This window comes from Oreochromis niloticus, linkage group LG18 (assembly GCF_001858045.2).
Source record: "Oreochromis niloticus isolate F11D_XX linkage group LG18, O_niloticus_UMD_NMBU, whole genome shotgun sequence".
Classification (NCBI taxonomy): domain Eukaryota; kingdom Metazoa; phylum Chordata; class Actinopteri; order Cichliformes; family Cichlidae; genus Oreochromis; species Oreochromis niloticus.
In genome coordinates, this window is record NC_031982.2 from 36033165 (window position 1) to 36058240 (window position 25076).

Consider the following 25076-nt stretch of genomic DNA (forward strand, 5'->3'; position numbering starts at 1 on the left):
AACAGAGAAGAAACAGACTGTGTTTGCTGGAGCTTTGAAGCCCGAACAGGACACTGTGAGAAAGGGATAAGGTCCAGTCTCAGGTGAAGCCGCACGAGTTTGACTGAGAGAATATAGGATATGATTGGATTGAAATTGAAGCCTGAACTCATGATTGTTTAGGGATGTCCACCACATCACAACAAAGAGGTAAACAATACAAAAGGTAAAGATAATGAAAGAAAATAACTGACAATTATATTAATGAATAGAAAACACACATGCACAAATTGTTATATGTGAAATTATTTTTGGAAAGTCTGCTGGAGCTGACTGAGGCCACTCAGTACAACACTGATGATTCCAGCAGACATGCCACAGCACATTTCAGAAGCATCCCTGAAGCATCTCTTTGCTCCGCACCACCTAAAAATAACTCTGGCTCTATTTTTTACAGAAGCTCCATCAAGCTGCACAAAACAGAGGAAAATGTGCAGAACAGAAGAAACAGCAAAGGAAATCCTGTCAGTGTTGAAAATAGAAGAGCCTGTGCAGACCAACATGTTTCACTTCTAAAATACAGCAGGTGTGGTTTGAAGGACGCAACAAAACCACATCAGAAAGACATCAGAGACTCATCACATCACTCGCTGGATTCACTGGATTATTTTTCTTTCACCATTATTTGGAACAAAGAAAAAAAACTTGACTGGTTTGTGTCATTGTGGTGCTGCATGGCCCACTTTCTCCTGAGATTCAGTTTACAGACACATGTTCTGATAGTTTTCTGTAGAATTTGCTGCTATAATTCAAAATTGATTGTGTGATTAATGATGGTGAGCCAGATGGGCCAAACCATGATACTATCAGCAGCATGTTTCATTGTAGTGGTGTATCATTGATGGGATAAATGGACTGGTGCTTATATAGTGATTTTCTATTTTCATGTGGACTAAAGTAGTGGACTGACCAACAGACTGACATTAACATCAGAGCCGTGCTGCTAGTGTGGCTAAAAGAAAAGAGAAGAAGAGACAGTCATGTTGATATGAACATTAGAGAAACACATCATGGAGCTGAAATATGATCCTGCTTCCTCATTTGGACTCATTCACCTCAGCTGACACATTCAACAGCAGACAGGTTTTTGTAGCAGTCTGTCTCACTGTGGGAGGAGGTAGCTACCTCATCTTTGGCTCTGGAACTAAACTCTATGTAACAGGTAAGAAAAAACATTTATTTTCCTTCAGTTGTTTTATTGTAGAAGCTGAAAATGTGTTTAAAGTCAGTTTCTGCTGCTTCAGGCTTTACATGTTAGTTTTTTCATCATTAGTAGAGAATTCATCTGCAGCCATTGTTACATAAGAAAAGCTCAATAATCTCTGAGAACATGTTTAAATCTCTCTGAACAACTAAAGTTATTCTTTATTTCTGCAAATATTAGTGATGTTACAAATATTTAGGATTTGATCATCTCAGTAATTCTGCACCATCTGCTGGTTTTTGAACACAAGATCATTTTTGGTATTAAAAAAATAGTAGCAAAAAATATAAATATGAATTTTGCTAAGAAGAAAATGTAGATATGTTTTTAGTAGTGAACGATATAGCATGTTGGTCCAAAAAGTCTTTTTTTCCAAAAATATTGTTATATAAATTGTCATAGACACTGATCAGTGAAATATTAAGTGTAAAATGTGATAAAAAAAAAAATACTGGATGAAATATGAAATTGCTTGTCAGGTTTTATGAGTCAAAATGGCAAATGATAATGAAAGTTCAAAAATGTTACCTGTAAATACTTCTTTGAAAAATATGTACAAGTAAATACACAATAATTCACAAAATGTAATTTTAAAACTAATAATAATAATAAAATCATTCAAAATGCCAAAAAATGTATTTAATTATCTCTCAAATTTCAGCTTAATTGCATTTAAAATTATGTAATAATTCATTTACATATGGAAGAAAATAACAGTCAAACCAAATAATAAAATTAAAGCTGATCAAATTGTTGCAGTAAAAGTATTTTGAAGTCTGCAAAAGTCTTTAAAAACTATTTAAAATTTACATATCATTGTTTAATCACAATGAATGATTAACTGAATGAAATCATATTGAATCATGTGGAGTTATTTCCAGTGCAGAAACATGTGAATAATGTCGTTTATTTGGAGAAGATCAACTCTGTTGAAATGTGTTTAAGATACATGAAGGCAAGGAATCGAACTTGCGATCTTCTGCTCCAAAGGCGTGTAGTTTAATATATATATATATATATACAGTATATATATCTCTCTATATATACAGTATATATCCAGCTGATATAGATATATATATATATATATATATAAGAATTGTACATATATAAATTTGTTATGAATTAAATTTTAAAAGCCAAGAAAATGAAGGAGAAATACATTTTATTTCAGGATGTAAAATCAAGCTGAGTGTTCCACATGTGAGCCACGATGACATGAGGTGATGACTGTGTTTGATATGAAGCTGAATCCAGTGTATGTAGTGAACTTTGTGCTGTATTGATGAGTAGTTTAGTGATCAGAGTCCATGTAGTTTCCAGGATCAGACTGAATGCAGTGCAGTGCTGGAAGCTGCTGCTGACTGTGTGAATGTGTGTCTGTGCTGCTTGTTGCTGCTGTCAAACTTCAGATGAGCAGGTAGTGAAGCCCGTGGTGAGCGTGTACCCAGCAGCATCCAGAGCCCACCTGGAGGGGAACAGCTCCCTGCTGTGTGTGGCCTCAGCCATGTTTCCTCCTCTGGTCCAGTTCTCCTGGAAAAGACAGAAGAAGAACGGCGGAGAAGCGGAGGAGCTGCCCCCTGCTGAGGGAGAGCAGCTGGAGCTCAGAGAGTCGGGACGCACCATTGCCATCAGGATGGTTGATGGGAGTGATTCTGACACATATAAATACAGCTGCTGGGTGAAGCACGAGGGGGGCACAGTGGAGGCCCAAACACAACAAGGTAATGAAGGCTTGGTGACTGTGTTCAGCAGTGATTCAGCTTCATGTGGAGATGCTGTCAAAGAGAGCAGAGGAGCAGAGGACTGACATTTCTCACTGCAGCTCCAAACATTTGACTCCTTTCCTGTTTTAGAGGTTCCAGCTCCAGCAGCCTCCTGTCCTCCAGAGAGAGAGCCAGCAGACCTGCCAGCTCTGCAGCCAGCTGACTGTAAGATCACCTGCTGCCTCTCTGCATGGACAGCTCCAATGTCCAATGAGGGAGCTGGAACAAGTTTAGGGACTCAGTCTTAAAGTTGCACTAATTGATCAAATCTTCATCCAACAAGCTCTGATAAAGCCACTGTACACTAGCTGCTCAGCACCAAACAGCAGACAGACCATAATATGTCAGAGATCAGTTTGTTAGCTGCTTGTGGAGTTCTTCTGCCCCCAAGTGGACACAAACACTACATCAATTCATCCACTTGAAGAAGAAGCTGTGACTGTTTGTATTTGGACTTTTTCTCCTTGATGTGAGAGGAATAACCCGACTGTCTGTCTGTCTCTTTGTGTCTGTCTGTCCTTCAGTGTCCTTCCAGTCTCAGTGCAGGGTGAAGCTGCTCTGCCTGCTGTACACAGTGCTGATAGTGAAGAGTCTGGTGTACTGCTGTGGACTCTCTCTGCTGATGATCCTCACAAACAAGGGACCGTCCACCAACTGCACACATGCTGACTGACTGTTTTCTGCTCGCCTTTTCTCACCATCAGATTTCCTGGGTCAGCAGACAGAAATGTAAATTAAATTGTGGTTGGTTCAGTGTTTCATTACTGAGCATTTGACCTTTTCTCATTCAATCATCTTAAACTGTGTAATATAAATTTACAAAAAAACATGTTTGATGCGTTTATAGAAGTGTAGATTCTTTATGTGAAGTTTTAATTTTTTGTACATCTCTGCAGAAAAACTAAGGTGAAGCATTCAGATCCCACCATAATACAATAACAGGGTAGTTATTTGTTTAAAGTAGAAATAAAGATTTGGATTTTAAGAATGTGTTTCTCATGTTTTCTGTGATACATAACCTGTGTGACTGCAGCATTCACAGATCATAAACTTCCTCTCCTGCAGCAGACGGGCTGTGTGGGTTTCTGCTCTGCAGCCTCCACACCGTTAGCTGTGGCTTTTCACTTTAATAACACAATGACAGTTACAAGCATGAACTCTGCTTCAAGTTATTCAGGAAGCATCTGTGTTCATGTATGTGAGAGAAACAAAGTGTGAACTCAGAGCTGTTACAGAGTTGATGTTTAGTACGATCAAAAGAGAAAAATACAAGATGAAGTCTAAACATTAAATCCCACAGAACTCATGTAGAACCATTATGATTTTAAAACACTGAAAAAGTGAATAAATTAAGACATTTTTAAAAACAATTTCACAAAAGACCATCAGTTCAGATAGATATTGAGCATCTTTCTAGCCTTTTCTAAGAGTTATAAATATGTAACATTTTTAATCAAAATGTGTCATTGATTAATCAGCTTAATTATTCAGACTAGTACAATTTATACAAATAATAAAATTCAGTTAAAAATTGAAATAAAATCACAATTATCATAATTAAGACCAGCACAGAGAAACAAACTCAAACAAAGAATATTCATCAATTTGATGATTTAACCAGTGCTGAATATTTTTTAGGTTCACCCACGCTGTGCTATAAATTCTGTTGATATTAATATTAATATTTATCCCTCATAATGTCGTCCCGACTTCCATACACCTGTCGTCCTCAGGGGTCAAACATGTCCCCACTTCCCCGCTTAAGTGTTTTTTAAAGTATAAAGTATAAATTGTCAATCAATTCAGTGTTACATCTTAGTTTTACTTAAGACCAACACATTAACACAAAATTTACCCAACATTTGACATTTTGGGGCCACCAGACTTTGTTTACATAAAGTACACTGTGTTTTTGAGCAAAAACAAAATGAGACAATAAAATATTTAAATGTTTAGATAATTTTGACTGACTAACTACAGAGTGCTTTATGTTGAACTTTAGTGAGAAAGGTTTTTTGAAGTCGGTTGCTTTAACAGATGATCACAGACGGGTTTATGTCAAAGTTAATGTAGGAAGCTGTTTTTAAACTACTTCAAGTTTTTTACTGGCAGCAAATAATCACGTTTTCCTTTGGGCTCAACAATGACACCGTCTGCTTTGACTGTTTATAAATGAAAGGTATAAAATATCATCCATCTCTGTGTTTCAAGGTTTAATTCAACTTTATTCCAACTCATTGCCTGACATTTTTCTGTATTTTGGCATGGTAGGAACACCAGGGCATGGGTCTGAGTGAAGCCAAACTTTCATGAGAACAAAGGCGTGTCCATATTTGACACGAGTGCAGGAGGATGAATTTTAAATTCGCTGAACTTTAGTGATGCTTTTAAAGAATCTGTGATTTTAAAATCTTAAATGCAAATATAAAATCTGATGAGATTTATTCCACAAATTTGTGTTTTATGTCAGGGTAAATAAAATATGAATTATCTGATTATTTACTATGAAGTGAAAAAGACAAAATATGAAACAGATGTTGTCATCGAGGAGTCGACTCAGACGCAGACGAAACTCAGACGCTCGATGGCGAAGAATTAAGTGAAGTTCATTACAGGAGGTTCGGTGTGACAACAACGAGTGATGAAAACAAACATGAACTAAAGGCGAGAGCCTAAAAATCAACTCTGAGGTAAATGACTTATTTACAAGGTAGCACGTATCACACCACGCTGTGAGACGCTGTCAGCAGCACTAAAGGAAAACACTATGAACTGTGTTGAGACGACGCCAGTCTCTCCGATCCTTTTGTCTTGGTAGAGATCACAGAGATGTTTCCAAGTAGGCCTAAATGTGTATGTAAAGGTGGATGACTGCCTACAGACAATGAAATCTAACCATGGGTACAAATAAATGAAGCTGAAGCTGACGTAAAACACAGCCCTGTTTTTATTACTGTTTATAGATATTATCATTGATGATCATCATTTTGAATGATTCTTAAAACTGTCGTCAATAAAACAGAAAAATTAAAAATGAGATGCTGTGAATATTATTTATTCATTTTGATTCACAAAAATAAAGAAAAGGTGAAGATATTCAAAAGTTAGATAAAAAAGAAAACAACAGATAACAGTGTGTGTTAGTAAATTCACAGCAACCTGAATGTGTTTGTGGGAACATGAATGTGTTTGAGTGTTTCTGCATCATGTGACCCAGATTTTTGGATCTGCTGTCAGATTGAAATGAAGACGATGAAACCACACAGCAGCTTCAGCTGAGCTGTCAATCAGCAGCAGCAGTCTTATCTGTGGGCCGCAGGGGCTGATGGGAGCTTTGAGGACCTGTTAGAAACCACGTGGCCCTCGTCTGATCTCACAGCTCGTCCTTGTTTGGCCTCAGCTGCATCAGAGCGCCACTTCTCCCCAGGTTCACCAGAGGAAACACCACTGCACAAAATGCTTTTCCTCCCAGCTGCTGCTCTGTGCTGTCTGTGTTCAGGTGAGTGTTTCCAGCCAATCAGGAGCCAACAAAGTCAACCTGTAACAAACACTGTCACACTAACCTTCATCTATCTGTCTGTGTCTCTACAGCACTGGTTACCATGGCAGCAGAACAGCTGATTCAGGAAGATTTAACATTGACCAGGAAGGTTGGAGAAAGTGTCTCCTTCAGCTGTGGAGGGACTGAACAGTGTAGCAATAGTTATGTACGTTGGTACCAAAAAATAGAAACATTCAGAATTATTCTGCGCATTGATAGAGATGATTGTAGCATTTATTCAGATTATGGCCATCCTCAGAAACGAGATTTCTCACCTGGCAACAAACTTAATGGTTGTAATCTAAAGATAGAGAAAGTTAAACTCGGTCATTCAGCCACCTACTACTGCTCCTGTTATAAGTCTGCTCCCCACAGTGAGAAATGATCCCTGCAGCCTGAACAAAAACCAACAGATGAACAGATGTCAAACAGTGTTTGTGACAGGAAGAGAGCAGTAAACCACAGCCCAGGTTCACAGATTTCACCTCCATCTCAGAGTCACAAACATACTGAGCTCAGGGAGATTTTTATTTACTGCTGTCAGAAATTCAATTCTATTTATTTCTGTTTTGAACAGATTTTTCATCATGTTTTAAGATAGAAACAAGAGGAACAGATGACATCAAACTTCCAAATGTAAACAAATGTATCCTCAGTCCCACAAAAACATTTATTCAAAGTGAAAGAAAAACAGATTGTGTCAAACTGAATCAAAGTCCATCCCTCATTCACAGTGTTAATGTTCTCTTCATGAAAACTCTTCCAGCAGCACTTGTTGTTTAACACCTTTCAGTACATTTAACCAGACACTTTCACTTTAGGACATTTTAAAGACAAATCTTGGACTGATGTCAGGTCAGGATTTTGTCCTTCTAGCAGCGGCTCATTAGGACGCTGATTTTGTTGGACAGATTTCCATCTAGTTGGTTCCCAGATTGTCCAAACCCAGCAGGTCATGGCCGCCCTGACCTGTTTGTGCCAGAGGTTTGTTCCCTTAAAAATAGGGCTGCTCCTTCCCACTGTCTGCAAGTCCTGCTTATAAGGACATGTTCGACAATTGGGGTTTCTGTTTATGATACTGAAAGGTTTTTGTTTTAAGCTCTGTTAGTCATGCTTTATCCTTAAATAGAGAATTTAGGAAACATGTCACCCTGAACAAGCAGCTTATATTAAGATAGGTGGTCTGAGCCTCTTTCAGCTTTCAGAATAAACATTTTGATTTTGTTTCTGACTGAACGTAAACAGGAAGTAGATAAAAAGCCAAGAGAAGTGTCCTGAAAGACAACCTGAGCAAACTGGTGGTTTTCCTGCAGACTGAGAAAGAAAACTGTTGCTGCAGAGTCAGACCTGCTGATTCCACAGTTGGAGAAATAGAAGACAATAAATGTGATTCTAGTTTAGTCGTCACAGTTTGCAGACTGTCACCATGACATCAGTGTCATGGTTTCTGATCCCAGCCCAGCACTATCATTTGTGGTGAAGCCAGCCACTGCTGAACCTGAACAGGTAACAAACTGATGAGGAGTCAGGCTGCAGCCTCTGTTTCTACCTGTTCATGTTTCTTTTTTTTCTTTTTTTTTTCTTTTGTTTTTTTTTTTTGCCTGTCCCGTTTGGCTCTTTTGACATCAGAATTATTCTCTAAAGGCGAAGAAAGATGCCCAACGGATTTACTAAATGGACCATCCCAGCCTTGCTGTAATGGTCTATTTGATTCACCTTTTATTGTTTATTTTATTTTCACTTGCTAGATACGGGACAGACTTGAATGAGGAAAATAAAGGCGAGAAAGAAAGAGGGAAAGAAGAACAGCGGGGAAGAGGGACGGGGATAAAGGGCAAAAAACAAAAAACCAACAAAATAAGCACACGAAAAATACATATATCGATCACCTGGATCACCTGTTGAGAAAGAAAAAAGAGAAAACAAGCAGAAGAAAAAAGAGAGCAATAGAATAAACAACATCACGATGATCTATGGGAATGTAACAGTATATACTAAATATTAAACATTATTGTGCAGCACGTAAGATCGACAGCGCACAGTGTGCTTTGAGGTAGGAGCCAAAAAGGGTGTAGTTTGTGTGTGTGAGCACCCGTGTGTACACCTGTGAGCATGGACGCGCTTGTATTTAAAAGGTTCCTTCATGTAATGATCTGCTAGAGGGTGTGGGGGGGCCACTGCCCCGTCCTCCAGGGCATGAAGCAGGTATGGAGGAGATCAAAACTCCAGACATCCAGAGGCCCCCAGAACACAAGAGACCAAGGAAGACCAACAGAGGGGCAGCCGCGCCACTATCCCAGAAAGAGCTGAGGAGAGTCCCAGATGAGGGGTCACTCAGCAGCCGCGGAGCAGAAGCCAGGGGGGTTGCAGTGACGTGCCCGTGAGCTCCACCGGCAGCCAGCTGCGCCAGAGTGACCGAGCCCCGGGCCGAGAGGCCGAGGGCACCCCACCCCGAGGTAGCCCGAGCGAGCCCCAGGCTCCAGGCCCCGACAAGCAGCCACCAGGAGTGAGCCGGTGTGTACCTGGACGCCCATCCACGGACACAAAGAACCACATACGCACCAATGTCTGAGGGCGTCTGCCACTGGACGGGGAAGTGGTGGGGGGAGATAGGCCTCCAAACCTTGGAGGGCCTGAGATGTCCCCAGAGAGGTGGCGTCTGATACCCAACCTGACATATAGACACAGACATACAGGCACACACAGATACAAACATCCATTCCCACCCTCATGCTCTCATAAGCAATTACTCAACACTCACCCAACGTGGAGACAGACATAAAGAGACGCTGTACACACAATCACACTCCCCAAGCGTACTCTAAGAACCGGGTCTAGGTACCCTTGCCCCTGGAGGGGGAAACTGCACCCAGACCCAGGTGGTGTTATCCTTTTCCCTGGGGTGGGGAGAAGCAGACCGCCCCGACTCCGCAGCAGCAGGGAGGCCCCACATTCCAAACCCCAGTCGGACGGCCAACTCCTCCTCCTAGCCCCCCCCGCTCCAACAGGCCGCAGAGGACGGGGGTGTGAGAAGACTCCAAACCTCCCTCCACCCGCTCATATGTAGTGTTGATATATGTGTGTTCTAAGGTGCATTTAAAACCCAGGAGGGCATGGAGCTACCTGCCAGAGCAGCAGGTAAGCGCATAGCCCCTCCTGCTAGCCCTCAATGTCTACGTGTATTTAAAATTGAGAGGTGGGCAACAACGCCAGGGGTGAGGTGTACACCCTGATGGTAATTTGGAGTCCGTGTAGCGTGCCCACCCCCAAAGGTCCTATATGTATGTGTTATGAGAGTGTGAGTAATGTGAATGTCTAAGTTGTGAGATAAAATTGAGGCAGAGGCAGCCAGAAGGGGACAGAGGGGGGGATGCCTCCCCTGCACCCTGGTGACACACCCCTACCCCAAGGCCCTACATTGTGGTGGAGCGGGAAGAGGGAGGCAGCTGGAGATGGGGAGGGAAGGAAGGGAGGGGCAAGTGACCCCTCCCTGGGGCCAGCTCCCCTGCTGACCCCAGTAGGCACCCCCATACTCTGCAACCCGCCAGGGAAAGGGGGCCCAGGCCCATCCGGACCGGGGCCCAGTACAGCAGCGCCGCTTGACCCCACAGAGCCCGGGACAGCCCACCTGACCCCACCACAGAGAAAACTGCACCCACCCAGTCATCCACTCATCTTCCAGACTACAAAAACAATAGACGCCCAGGCTGAGATCTTCGTCCACCTCTCCTGTATCTCCCCCTCCTGCAGAGAGAGTTCCTGAAGAGAGGAGAGCTCCTGCAAGATGTAACAACCTCCCCCACCAGTTGAAGAGCCCCCCAGGTGGCTCGATGCACTGGCGGCACACTGCGCCAGGGCTGGGCCCCCATACACCCACCCGCCCACAACCCCGGCGACACACCAACCAGGACCCAAGCCCCAAGGCCCAGCCAGGGCCCCAGCCCAGAGACAGAGCACCCCCATAACCCCACGGCCGCCCCGGACCCACCCAGGGGCAGCCAGGCTACCAGGTCAGTAACCCACGTCCGTCAGCACAGACCCTCCCCTAGCCCCGCTGCACGCAGCCACGAGGAAACCGTTACCTAAGAGCCAACAGAGCCCTTAATAGGCTTAACCGCAACCCCGGGTTGAGCCCTCCAAGGAAGATGCTCCTGGGGAACCCCCCGACGCCCTAAGCCTGTCCCTACCCCCACACTAATCACAACAGCGAAGGTGGGACCAAACTATGACCCCCCACCCCCACTAGGTGATGGAGCTGATCAAAGGAGCCCAGAGCAATTGATCTGATGTGGTGGCAGAGGCTGTATCAAGACTAATGTAATCTAATAGATAATTTCTATATTGGTTAGAATTAAGATTATTTTTATTTTTCCAGTTCATGAGGACTGTTTTCTTGGCTATGCATAGGGCAGTGAAAACCATATGGGCTATATTCTTTTCTGAAGTGACATTATCTAAGCTGCCCAACAAACACACTAAAGGGGAAGTTGGAATGTTACATTTCAGACACTTTGATAAGTCTTCACATATCTCAAGCCAAAACTTCTGAACTGGTGGACAGAACCAAAGACCATGGATATAATTGTCCGGTGAATTGGTTTGGCAGTGTGAGCAGTTGTTGGTAGACGTAAAGCCCATCTTGAACATCCGATGACCTGTATAGTGCACTCTATGTAGTATTTTGTATTGAATTAATTGAAGACTGGGATTTCTAATTAGATGAAAGGTTTTTAAGCAAATCTGAGACCAGAAGTTTTGGTCTAAGTTAACTGATAAATCCGCTTCCCATTTTGCATTAGAAAGTGATATTGATTCATCTGTTTTAGAAAGCATTCTGTATATTTTGGATAGTAATTTTGGGGTTTTAAGAGTAAGAAATTGAACCACACTTGGTGGTGTTTGTAGTTCAACTTGACCTGGTTTAAATTTCTTTATTATGGATTTAATTTGCTGATATTCTAAAAATCTTTTCTTGTTGATCCCATATTGTGTAACTAGTCTGTCAAATGAAATAAATTCTGTTCCTTCTAGTATATGTTCTAAATATTTGATTCCTTTACCATTCCAATCTGAAAAGTTGATCATATTATTGTTTTGTAATATGTCAGGTTTGTTCCAGATAGGTGTACGTCTGCATGGGATTAATGAAGACTCTGTCAACTTCAGAAACTCCCACCATGCTGTCAGAGAGGAGCTGATGTTGATGCTTTTGAAGCATTCATGTCGTTGGATGTTTGAGCTGATAAATGGTAGATCTGAAATCTCTAGATTATTGCAAAGTGCTTGTTCTACATCTAGCCAAGGTTCATCTAAGAAGGTATGTTTTAGCCATCCTGAGATAAACTGAAGCCTGTTGGCTAAGAAGTAGTGCTGAAAGTTAGGTAGTTCTAATCCTCTTTTATCCTTGGTCTTTTGTAGTGTTTTTAAGCTTATACATGGGGGCTTATTTTTCCAAAGGAATTTGGACATACATTAATCTTGAGATCTGAACCAATCTTGTGGCGGTTTAGTTGGGATCATTGAGAATAAATAATTTATTTTTGGTAATACCATCATTTTTATAGCGGCAACCCTTCCCATGAGTGATATGGGTAGACATTTCCACCTAGCCAGATCACCTTCTACTTTCTTTAAAAGTGGGATATGGTTTAATTTAGTTAGATCTGCAAGCTTGGGAGAAACATTAATACCTAAATATTTTATATTTCCCGATTGCAGTGGTGTAGAAGAAGAATTATGGAAGGAGCAATTAATCGGAAGGACTGTAGATTTTGACCAGTTATTTGAGTAATCTGATATTCTTGCAAAAGAGTTTATCAATGCAATTACCCCAGAGATATTGGTTTGTGAATTTTGGAGAAAGAGTAACACATCATCCGCATAAAGGCTGATTTTATGTTCCACGTTCTTGCATTTTATGCCCTTAATTACTGAATTCTGTCTAATTGCTGCTGCTAGTGGTTCAATAAAAATTGCAAACAGTGAAGGGGAGAGTGGGCATCCCTGCCTGGTGCCCCTCAGGAGACAGAAGCTGGAGGATGTTTGGTCATTTGTTCTGACACACGCTGTTGGGGAATTATATAATATTTTTATCCAGTTAATGAAAGAAGATCCAAAACCAAATTTGTGTAAAGTTGCAAATAGAAATTTCCAGTTAACTCTGTCAAACGCTTTTTCTGCATCTAAAGAAAATATTGTAGTTTCAATGTTTTTACTGTATGAGTAGTCTATCAAATTAAGTAATCTATGTGCGTTTGTTGATGAGTGCCTACCTTTTATGAAACCAGTTTGATCAGGATGAATTAAGAGGGGGGTTATTTTCTCTAATCTCTTTGAGAGAGCTTTGCAGATTAAGGTCTACATTTATAAGGGATATTGGACGATAGCTTGAGGGATATACAGGGTCTTTGCCTGATTTTAGCAGGAGATTAATGTTTGCAGAATTCTTATTATTGGGCATACTTATCAGGGCTTCCTGGAGTTCACCTGATGTCAGTGGCGAATCCAGTGCTATTGCTTGAGTGTCTAATAATTTTGGAAGAGTTATGTTGTCCAAAAACTGATCAATTTCCTTTTTAGATGGGTTTATTTGTGGTGAATACAACCTTTCATAGAAATCCCTGAAAATGTTGTTTATTTGTTTTGGTTCATATATTGTGTTCCCAGATGAATCTTGAACAGCACATATAGTTGTTTTTTCTTTATTTATTTTTAGCTGGTTTGCTAGAAATTGACCGGATTTATTACCATGTTCATAATTTTGTAAGCGTAGTCTTTGTACTAAGAATTTTGATTTTATATCAATTATCTCATTTAATTCTAGTTTTGTTTTGCGTATTTTGTTCAATGTTTTCTGATCTTGGTGGGACACGTAGGCTTGATTTGATGGTTTTTTCTAATTCCTGAATATTTTTGTTTTCTTCTTTCTTTTTATGTGATGAGACAGAAATTATTTTACCTCTCATCACAGCTTTCCCTGCTTCCCATAAAACAGAAGCTGATGTTCCAGGAGTGTCATTAAAGTCTAAATATGAAGTCCACTCTTTTTTAAAATATTTAATAAAGTCTTCATCTTTAAGCAGTGATGTATTAAATCTCCAGTTTTTACTTGGCGTAGTATTATTCTTGTGCATTAGTGTTAAAGATACAGGAGCATGATCGCTGACAGCTATAGGGTGAATCTCAGTGTCTGAAATGTCACTCAGCAGTGAGCTGCTGACCAAAAAATAATCCAGACGAGAGTAGGAGTGATGAACATGTGAGAAAAAAGTATATTCCTTACTGTTGGGGTGGAGAGAGCGCCATGCATCGCAAAGGCCAAAGTCGCTCATATACTGTTTGATTATATTTGTGGACTGCCAATTACGCTGAGTTCCTGCTGTATTGAGCCTATCCATTTCTTCATTTAGTCCAAGGTTGAGGTCGCCTCCAAGAACAAGTGTGCCATCTAAGTGTTCAGAGAGTGCACTGAAAAAACTGTGAAAGAATGAGGGATCGTCAACATTTGGATCATATACACTTACAATACATAGCTTTTTATCAAGTATAGATAGTTTAATGATTAAGAATCTGCCCTCTGGATCTATAACCAGTGTTGGGACTAACGCGTTATTAAGTAACGCGTTACAGTAACTACGTTATTATTGTGGTAACGAGCACGGTAACTAGTTATTATGCCAAAACCAGGAACGCGTTACTCGTTACTGGGATCTAGAAAGGCTCGTTACTCGTTACTTCGTGTGGTGGCTATCGCGGAGCTTCCACATATTCAGTAACATTAGCAAGTGGTGGAAACCAGCAGGTGGACGAGGGAAAGGGGAGGCAAGAGGAGAGACCCGAAGCGGCCGCCGGTCTGAGTGTCAGGTGAACTGAACTTCAGGTAAGAAGTTATGACCTGCAGTCTATCTGGGTCAGATATAAACCAAGTTTAGGTGCAGTTTATTTTCGTTATGCTGACTTTATAGTACTGCGTACTAGCTAGCATGACGGAGTTTCTATACAGCTGGGTGGGTGCTGTGTTACTGATGTTGAACTTTATTTTGTTCATACGGTTAATTATTAGAGTTGCCAACCATCCCGTAAAAACAGAATCGTCTCATATTCAGAGAAAATATTACGCGTTTCGTATTGAGGTGAAAAGGAACACAGTTTGTCCCGGACTTCAGCTACAATAAAAAAAAGACACAAAGCTGGAGTTATTCTGTGTTTACGCTGTCAGCTGCCTCTTCTTCTCTCATTCTCTCCCCCTCCCTCTCCCCTCCCTCTCCTGTTGCTACTTCAATCACGAAACTGATCAATGATCAGCTGATCGGCTTTTCTCTCTAGTTTATTTATCGCCCACTTTGCACCAGAAACAGGAAACCGGATGTCGCGCTAAACAACAGCAGCACGTTTAAGCTTGATCAGCTGTTGTTAGAATTTATTTAATATTAATTTCTAGTATCAGCTGATGTTTGCTGGAGCCACAGCTGTAAAGCTGCTGGTCATGATGTCGGTTTGGATATGTGGTGAGAGGGAAACATACAGATGAAACCAGGAGATGTCCTTACTGAATCATCAGAGCTGAACAGGTGATGGAGAAACAGGTTTACCTTTTAGGTGGCATGAATGAGTTGAAGGGAAGTTATGAACTGTTTCTGAGAGACAAATAACACCAGGATCCTTTTCTATGTAGCTGACAGCTGGTAACTGTGCAGGGGTGGGTCTAGCAAAGTGTTGCCAGGGGTCCATGTAAGGCATTAACAGGGAAAGGGGGGCACAAAGAAATACTTTTCTTTCTTATTCTCATTTAAAATGTCTTAAAATGTCTCTTTTAATAAATAATTATCTGAGTCTTACAACAAACGATTGATAGATTGATACATATATACCATCAAGACAGTGTACATCACTGTCACAACAGTGTTTGTTTTCATTCAAAGGCTTTATGATTTTTCCTATAATGGTGGCCGGTCTCTAGTCAAAATGCCCGGGTCGATTTTTTTGTCCCAGTCCAGCTCTGTATGCAGCTCATCTGCAGTCTGGTGTTACCTACATCTTCCTATTCAGAAGGCAGAATTTCTGAGTTATGAGTACAATCAAAAGCACCACGACTGCAGTTTTTGTGTTGGATGTAAAAAGAGCACATGACGCTGTGACGTAGGCTAGAATCATGGCGACAGTCGCCGATGGTCCAGGCGTGAGATTTCTCTCATGGAAATGTGCACATTATTTTTTCCTTTCTATTGTTAGGTGGCACAGTGCACTTGTGGCAAGTAAGCAAGCTAGAAGACTGGCAATCTTGCTGGGTATCCAGTTACGGAAGCAACACATTAACAAGAGAATTCTGAGTAAAACCAAAGTTACTTTCCCTAGTAACTAGTTACTTTGAAAGTAACGAGTAACTTGAAGTAACTGAGTTACTAGTTACTTCTATCAAAAGTAACTAGTAATGTAACTAAGTTACTAATTTAAAGTAACTTACCCAACACTGTCTATAACTGTATCGAGTACTGTGAAATTAATATTTTTATGTATTAAAACTGCTACTCCCCTTTGTCTAGAATTATAACAGGCTGAAAACACATTAGGAAACTCAGGTGTCTTAATTTCTTTTAAACCTCTAAGACAGCGGTCCCCAACCCCCGGGCCTCGGACCGGTACCGGTCCGTGAGTCGTTTGGTACCGGGCCGCGAGAGTTGAGGCTCAGGTGTGAAATGTGTGGTTTTCAGAGTTTTTATCGGTTTTCAGGGTTATTTAGTTATCGTTTTTATCGTTAACTCGGTTTTCCTGGGTTTTTTCACGTGTGTTATGAATAAATCTTCTTTTTTTCGGTACCGGCACTACTTTTATTTTGTTGTATTTATCCGCGACACCTTATTGCCGGTCCGTGAAAATATTGTCGGGCATAAACTGGTCCGTGGCGCAAAAAAGGTTGGAGACCGCTGCTCTAAGAGGTCTGTGGGTCTCTTGTAAAAGGACAACATCTGCCTGTAGTTTTTTGAGTTGGTTAAATATTTTTAACCTCTTGTCTCTGGAGCCAGCTCCATTTACATTCCATGTAACAAACCTTAGTGCGCCCATAGATGTCTGTGTATAACTAGGGGTGTGCGCTGTGTGTGTCGCTTAGACAGGTGGAGAGAATACATCACTTGTTCATAAATAATGAGAGGGAGAGAGAGAAAAAATGTGTGGCGAGATGCTCCCTGAGTCTGATTATGTGTGTGCATATTTACTAATATGAGTACGCTTGGCTTAAGTGTGTGTATCCTATACGTCTGTGTGCGCTGTCTGACTGATGTAAATGTGCTGCCGTTGAGCGCATGATTGTGCGTGATCGTGCTGTGCGTATGTGTCGAAATAAAGGATGTTGTTTGTGGATGAGTGTGGAAGCAGGTGATCGAAGCAGTGAAAGAAAAACAAAAAAGAAAGAAACCAAGGACAAGGGTGAGCAGCATAAAAACAAGAGGGGGAAAAAGAGAGAAGAAAAAAAAAAACGAGAAGGAAAAAAAACGGAAACATTCCAATCAAACCACTGATGGAGAGTGACGGTGTTAATTCTGCTATGATATCACATTTAAGATGCGATTTGATACTGCTAAGTTAAACAGATGTTAATGCAAGTTAGTGTGAGTGGATGGGGAAAGGGTGTAGCGGATTCTTATCTGGTGTGAAGTTAATACAGCCACAGAGTGATGTCGGGGTCGCGGTAAAGCTGTCCGTCCACGTACAGCAGGTCCACAGCGATGACAGCGCGGGAGCCCTTCTGGATGAAGCTGCGTCGGATTGGGAAGAGGACCCTGCGTCGTTCCAGGATCTCTTTGGGGAACTGGTCGTTCACGCTGAAGTCCGTTCCTTTTAATTCCCTGCCGCGGCTTTTCACCTGTTCCTTTTGTTTGAAGTGGCCGAATTTGGCCACAATAGGACGTGGTCTCCCGGTCGCAGCCCGCATGTGGCCGATGCGATGCACTCTATCAAAGGCGATGTTCTTCACCGTGTCCTCCGGCAGCTTCAGGTGGGTTTCGATGAAGCTTTTCACCGTAGTCTCCGCGTCTTCTCCAGCGGCTTCTGGAATACCAGAAAATACAAGATTATCACGCATGCTACGGGCTTGTAGATCAATAACTGTTTCTTTTATTTTTTTATTTTCTCTATTTAGCTGCGTAACATTGTCTGTGAGACATTTCACCGACTCCCTTAGCGTGGCATTTTCAGCAGCGAGCGTTTCCACCTGCTGCTGGCTGAACTCCAGGGATTCTCGCAAGGATTTAAATTCCCGGTGAAGAATCTCCACCAAGGACAGCCTTGCATCGAAACTGGACAATCGTTGGTCGATTGACTCCAGTATGTCGACAATATCTTTGCCGGCTGGCGATGTTGTGCCGGGGGAATCTGCCGGGCAACATCTTTTCAACGACAGCGTCTCAGATTTGGCCGGGGAAGCTGCACTCTGGGCCTTCTTCATCACGAGATCCTGGAAGCACTGATCAATGTAATCTTGGAGAGCCTTTAAACTCTCCCCGTTGTTCTCCAGGGTGTTGGAGATGATTTAGACAAATGTTGTTAGTTATAAGACAATTGATAAGTGTATTTGGTAATACTGAAGCTTAAAGGAATTTGTTCAATTCTAAACTACCATTCGCTTTAATTTGTCAGCAGACATGGGGATGTGCTGGCTGCGTCCCCCAGGGCCCTCAGCTGACGAGGCGTGGTGCTGGGTGAGCTCCTCGGGCCCTCCAGCTGACGAGGCAGCACGCTGGTTGGGTTCACCCGAACCCCCAGCTAATGAAACTTGAAGCCGGCTGGGCTCTCCCGAACCCCCAGCAGACGAAACTTGAAGCTGGCTGGGCTCTCCCGAACCCCCAGCAGACGAAACTTGAAGCTGGACGGGCTCCTCAGGACCTCCAGCCGACGAGGTAGGACGCTGGCTGGGTTCTCCCGAACCCCCAGCTAACAAAACTTCAGGCTGGACGGGCTCCTCGGGCCCTCCAGCTGACGAGACATGAGGCTGGACGGGCTCCTCGGGCCCTCCAGCTGACGAGACATGAGGCTGGACGGGCTCCTCGGGCCCTCCAGCTGGAGTAGATGCAGGGCCAGAGGCAATTGGGACCCCTGACTGAGGGTGAAGATGAGTGGCTGACTGAGCAGAAGACAAAGCTAATGATTCCTCCACTAGCTGCGCTACTGACTGGGCTAGGGACTGTAATAAAGTCTGCAAAAGGTCTGATTGAGGTAGCGACTGAGCTATGGATAGCGGGGGTGAAGACTGAGCTACGGGTGACTGAATTTGAGAGAAAAGCGGTGGTGGAGTAGGTGACTGGGCTACGGGTGACTGCTGAGCAGAGAACACTGGACACCTAGCTGAAGGTGACTGCTGAGCAGGGAACACTGGACATCTAGCTGAAGGTGACTGCTGAGCAGGGAACACTGGACACCTAGCTGAAGGTGGCTGCTGAGCAGGGAACACTGGACACCTAGCTGAAGGTGGCTGCTGATCAGCTAACTGAGCTGAAGGTGGCTGCTGATCAGCTAACTGAGCTGAAGGTGGCTGCTGATCAGCTAACTGAGCTGAAGGTGGCTGCTGATCAGCTAACTGAGCTGAAGGTGTGGAAATGAAAACTGCACCAGTCCGTACTACAGGAGAGAATGGAAGTGTGGTTGGGTGATGATGGCGAGGGTTGCATTTCTTCTTCAAGGATGGATCAAACGATTTGGTGATAAACCGTGGCAAAAAATGCTGCTGTCGTTGAGAGCACCAAGTGGCTAGGGCCTCCAGGAGAACAACTGAATCCTCTTTCCCTGGGCCGCCCATGCCAAACAGTTCAAAACTTAGCCTCGCTCTTAGAGCTGTTATTATTTGTTTGAGTCCATTTATATTTAGAAAACTGACAGTGGAGGCAGTGGACGACAAAAAATCATCAAAAAATACTACCGCCAACTGCCTCTTGTAGGGGCTCGCGGCGTGGACTATCCTCCAACAATAATCCCATAGGTGCGCGAGATTCTCTCCCTCAGAGGCGACACCTGAGTCCGCTGGATCCATACTGGTTGCGTCGTTCTGTCAGGGCTCTGTGTGTGGCAGGCGGAGGTGAGGATCCAAACGCAGGACTCATAAAACCAGATTTCAACAGAAAACCACAGCTTTATTGCTGGCAAAGCACAAAACATAAACAGAACACGAATACTGAGAACCGGGAACACACAGGCATGATCTGATGGTACGACGCGACAGAGAGCACAGGAACACACAGGGCTTATATACACAAGGAGGCAATCGGGGAATGAGAAGCAGGAGGGAGACACAGCTGGGAGAAATTGGACTAACTAGACAGAGGCGCAGTAGAACTGAACACACTCACCTGAGACACAGACCTTCACAATAAAACAGGAAACAAGAACCCACCAAACAAAGACGCAGACAGAATATAACACATGCAACTCAAATACATGAAACAACAAATCCTTAAACACGGATAAAAAGAAACAAGAAACTAATAATCTATCATCATCATCATCACCACCACCACCACCACCACAAGCACTACAAGAGAATAAGAAAACCATCCATACTCAATACTGGGTCAAACTGACCCAGAACCGTGACAAAAAGAAAAGATAATCTGACAAAACTTTTAATAATTATTTCTGAAAATATCAGTGTGTTACGGACCCGTTTTCGGGGACTTGGTGTCTGTGAGCAGTGTGGACCTTTAGTATTATTATTATTATTATTATTATTATTATTATTATTATTATTGTTGTTGTTGTTGTTGTTATTGTATTGGATGTATGTTTTCTGCACTGTGCTCTTGTGTTCCATGCTGGGGCCCGTTCTTCGTACCTCGCTTACTACATCCAAGATCAAATGACACATCCAAGATCAAATCATCGCGCTAACCTTGAGCTCGCTAATCCGGTTCTCCGAACACACCTGTTGTTGACGATCAGTATAGCTGGATAAAGTAATCTGAGATCACTGGGTGGTTTAAAAGGGGCTACGCATCGATAGTAGAAACATTGATCGGCAAACCTCTGATTGGTCGGCGAAGATGTCGAAGGCGCGCACTCAGTATTTTACGGCAGCAGGGCAACTCTTGATTGAGGGATTTCAGGAGTTTCAGAGTTTAATTAAAACGCAAGGGAACACCGCAAAGGCTGCAAAAGCAAGGAGAGAGGGCTGGCAGAAAGTTGCTGACAAATTAAACTCGTAAATAATTTATATTCCATTATATCCTCTTTCACATTAGAGCCACAACAGGACCCACTAGAACATGGGAACAAGTAAAAGTGAAATATCAGAATATTCTACAGAATGGTAATATTTATCAATTATATTGCTTTTAGTCTCTTGAAAAGAGACCCTGAAATAATCTGTTTGTTTGTTTATAACAGCAACCAAGAAAAGGGCTGAGCAAATAAAGACAGGTGGTGGTCCTGCACCCCCTCGTGTGTGTGTGCATGTATATATATATACATATATATATATATATATATATATATAATGGAGGAGGAAGGACAGGAAGGATCCTGTCTATCCCGCAATATACGCTGAATTCTGGAAACTCTCCTTATCAATCTTGCACCTTCCTTGCTCGCGTACAAACGGACAGGACATGGCTGCGACAGACTTCCCAAATCCACCTTCGCTTTTATAGCCGTGGTCTCTCATCTTGATTACACGAAGTAATTTACTATTACTACTCTAAAATATGAATTACATCTGAAATAATCAAATACATGTAATAGAATGTTTACTAGTACATTTCCCTTTTTTTAGGAAATGACCTGTATGTATCTGTATGCAATCAATAAAAGAATCAAATACAGCATTATCTTTAGTTACATTGATAATATTTATTTATGGAGAACAGTGGTGGAATATCGCTGTTGCTTTCGTGTAAATGCAGCGGACATACCTGAGTGGCCGCGATCTAATCCTGTTTACATAAAGTAAACCTGCTCCCGAGCAGGTTTACGCTTACGGATCTGTTGCTATGACAGCAAGTCCCAGATGAGCTTCGAAGAACCGAACGATCCAAGATCACGCGAAATCGTCAACATTCAAATCCGGCTAACTTACTTAGCGAGGTACGAAGAACGGGCCCCTGGTGGGTGTATATGTGTGCGGGTGTGTCTGCGGGTGTGGCTGGAGGATGAAGGACAGCCACCTGCAGGCCTGATGGGCGTGGCCCTGCCAGCTGCCGGTCACACCTAGGTTCTCACACACCTGCTTCTGATCAGGCTCGTCGGGGGAGCTACTTAACAGAGCGATGGAGCTCCCTCCGGCGCAGGATCGTTGAGTTAGACTCCATGAGGAGAGCGGAACACAGGACTGCAGGACGCACGGGGTGTGCGTAGGCACAGGGGCAGAGAGCACGAGATACCAGCACTTAGGAGAAGACACGTCACGGGAGTCAAGGGAGCACTCTGGAGATTTATTGTGTGGTGTACATTTACCTCACTGTAAATAAATGCACTGGTCATTCCACTAAGTCCAGCGTTTGGGTCCTATCTCCAACATTCCCCACGGTCTGCCTGCCGGACCGTGACACAGTGGACAGTTTATCTCATTGTTTTTGTATTTAATCATATTTTAAACATTATGCTGCATCAATTAGTATATTATACATGCTGTATCTGTAAAACATTAAATTATTATGCTATTCTGTTTTCCATTAGTACCAAACAGTTGTTTAATTGATAAGGAAATATTTATATACGTATGTGCTTTTAAGAAAATACAGTACATTACAAAAATTTATCACTGTGGACCTCCAAAGCAACAAACTGTGACATAAGTTTCTTTTACAAAATATGACCAAGGCAGAAGTGAGCCTTAGAACTTGTTAAATTTGAAAAAGAACGTAATTTTCATATGGGGGAAAATTAAAAATATTCCTGTTACTTGACACATTTTACTCCAAATGTAAAATGTGTCAAGAAATACTGTAAGTTTCTGTTTTGAAAAAAATAGTATTTTGGATATAAGAATATGTAATTTTATATTTAAGTTTAAAAATCATGTTTGGTCTTCAACATGTGAGCCATGATGACATGAGGTGATGACTGTGTTTGATATGAAGCTGAATCCAGTGTATGTAGTGAACTTTGTGCTGTATTGATGAGTAGTTTAGTGATCAGAGTCCATGTAGTTTCCAGGATCAGACTGAATGCAGTGCAGTGCTGGAAGCTGCTGCTGACTGTGTGAATGTGTGTCTGTGCTGCTTGTTGCTGTTAAACTTCAGATGAGCAGGTAGTGAAGCCCGTGGTGAGCGTGTACCCAGCAGCATCCAGAGCCCACCTGGAGGGGAACAGCTCCCTGCTGTGTGTGGCCTCAGCCATGTTTCCTCCTCTGGTCCAGTTCTCCTGGAAAAGACAGAAGAAGAACGGCGGAGAAGCGGAGGAGCTGCCCCCTGCTGAGGGAGAGCAGCTGGAGCTCAGAGAGTCGGGACGCACCATTGCCATCAGGATGGTTGATGGGAGTGATTCTGACACATATAAATACAGCTGCTGGGTGAAGCACGAGGGGGGCACAGTGGAGGCCCAAACACAACAAGGTAATGAAGGCTTGGTGGCTGTGTTCAGCAGTGATTCAGCTTCATGTGGAGATGCTGTCAAAGAGAGCAGAGGAGCAGAGGACTGACATTTCTCACTGCAGCTCCAAACATTTGACTCCTTTTCTGTTTCAGAGGTTCCAGCTCCAGCAGCCTCCTGTCCTCCAGAGAGAGAGCCAGCAGACCTGCCAGCTCTGCAGCCAGCTGACTGTAAGATCACCTGCTGCCTCTCTGCATGGACAGCTCCAATGTCCAATGAGGGAGCTGGAACAAGTTTAGGGACTCAGTCTTAAAGTTGCACTAATTGATCAAATCTTCATCCAACAAGCTCTGATAAAGCCACTGTACACTAGCTGCTCAGCACCAAACAGCAGACAGACCATAATATGTCAGAGATCAGTTTGTTAGCTGCTTGTGGACTTCTTCTGCCCCCAAGTGGACACAAACACTACATCAATTCATCCACTTGAAGAAGAAGCTGTGACTGTTTCTATTTGGACTTTTTCTCCTTGATCTGAGAGGAATAACCCGACTGTCTGTCTGTCTCTTTGTGTCTGTCTGTCCTTCAGTGTCCTTCCAGTCTCAGTGCAGGGTGAAGCTGCTCTGCCTGCTGTACACAGTGCTGATAGTGAAGAGTCTGGTGTACTGCTGTGGACTCTCTCTGCTGATGATCCTCACAAACAAGGGACCGTCCACCAACTGCACACATGCTGACTGACTGTTTTCTGCTCGCCTTTTCTCACCATCAGATTTCCTGGGTCAGCAGTCAGAAATGTAAATTAAATTGTGGTTGGTTCAATGTTTCATTACTGAGCATTTGACCTTTTCTCATTTAATCATCTTAAACTGTGTAATATAAATTTACAAATAAACATGTTTGATGTGTTTGTATGAAGCGTAGATTCTTTATATGAAGTTTTAATTTTTTGTACATCTCTGTAGAAAAACTAAGGTGAAGCATTCAGATCCCACCATGATACAATAACAGAGTAGTTATTTGTTTAAAGTAGAAATAAAGATTTGGATTTTAAGAATGCATTTCTCATGTTTTCTGTGATACATAACCTGTGTGACTGCAGCATTCACAGATCATAAACTTGCTCTCCTGCAGCAGACGGGCTGTGTGGGTTTCTGCTCTGCAGCCTCCACACCGTTAGCTGTGGCTTTTCACTTTAATAACACAATGACAGTTACAAGCATGAACTCTGCTTCAAGTTATTCAGGAAGCATCTGTGTTCATGTATGTGAGAGAAACAAAGTGTGAACTCAGAGCTGTTACAGAGTTGATGTTTAGTACGATCACAAAAGACAAATACAAGATGAAGTCTAAACATTAAATCCCACAGAAGTCACATAGAACCATTATGATTTAAAAGTCCTGAAAAAAGTGAACAAATTAAGACAACATTTGTAAAAACAATTTCATAAGACACCATCAGTTCAGATAGATATTGAGCATCTTTCTAATTTTTCCTAATAATCATAAATATGTAAAATATTTAACTTCCTAGGACCTCGTGTCCACATATGTGAACAACACATTTTGGGTTGTCTAGACCAAATTACTACATTTTGCTCTACAAGGGCCTGATATCCACTTACGAGGACATTATACTAACACTGTCCCATGGAAAAGTGAATGTCCTCATATGTGGATCTCATTTTTCTCAGAAACAAAAACATTCATCAGGTCCCAATCAGCCCAAAGAGCAAAGAGAAATTAAAAATGTATGCAATGAAAGAGTTCGTGTCTCAGGAGGTTAAAACAAATGTGTCATTGATTAATCAGCTTATTTATTCAGACTAGTACAATTCAGACGCTCGATGGCGAAGAATTAAGTGAAGTTTATTACAGGAGGTTCGGTGTGACAACAACGAGTGATGAAAACAAACATGAACTAAAGGCGAGAGCGTAAAAATCGGCCCTGAGGTAAATAACTAATTTACAAGGTAGCACGTATCACACCACGCTGTAAGTAATACCACTAAAGGAAAAC

The 25076-nt window shown here is 42.4% G+C and overlaps 2 protein-coding genes across 4 annotated transcripts in view; one reads left to right on the plus strand and one right to left on the minus strand.

Moving 5' to 3' along the window:
* LOC100708670 (immunoglobulin lambda-1 light chain) overlaps positions 1-3751 on the plus strand; it is a 47401-nt gene extending 43650 nt beyond the window's left edge. Inside the window, exons 1-4 of one of the 2 annotated variants that reach the window (XM_019347541.2) lie at positions 849-1201; positions 2653-2964; positions 3097-3171; positions 3531-3751. In XM_019347541.2, coding sequence (XP_019203086.1) covers positions 1063-1201; positions 2653-2964; positions 3097-3171; positions 3531-3679 — 675 coding nt within the window. In that variant the 5' untranslated portion in view covers positions 849-1062 and the 3' untranslated portion in view covers positions 3680-3751. Of the gene's footprint in view, positions 1-848; positions 1202-2652; positions 2965-3096; positions 3172-3530 lie in introns of those variants that run through there. The other variant, XM_019347540.2, reaches the window with a different exon arrangement.
* Positions 1-25076, minus strand: part of LOC100704393 (zinc finger protein OZF) — an 883579-nt gene that overhangs the window by 507489 nt on the left and 351014 nt on the right. The gene's annotated exons all lie outside the window — the stretch shown is intronic.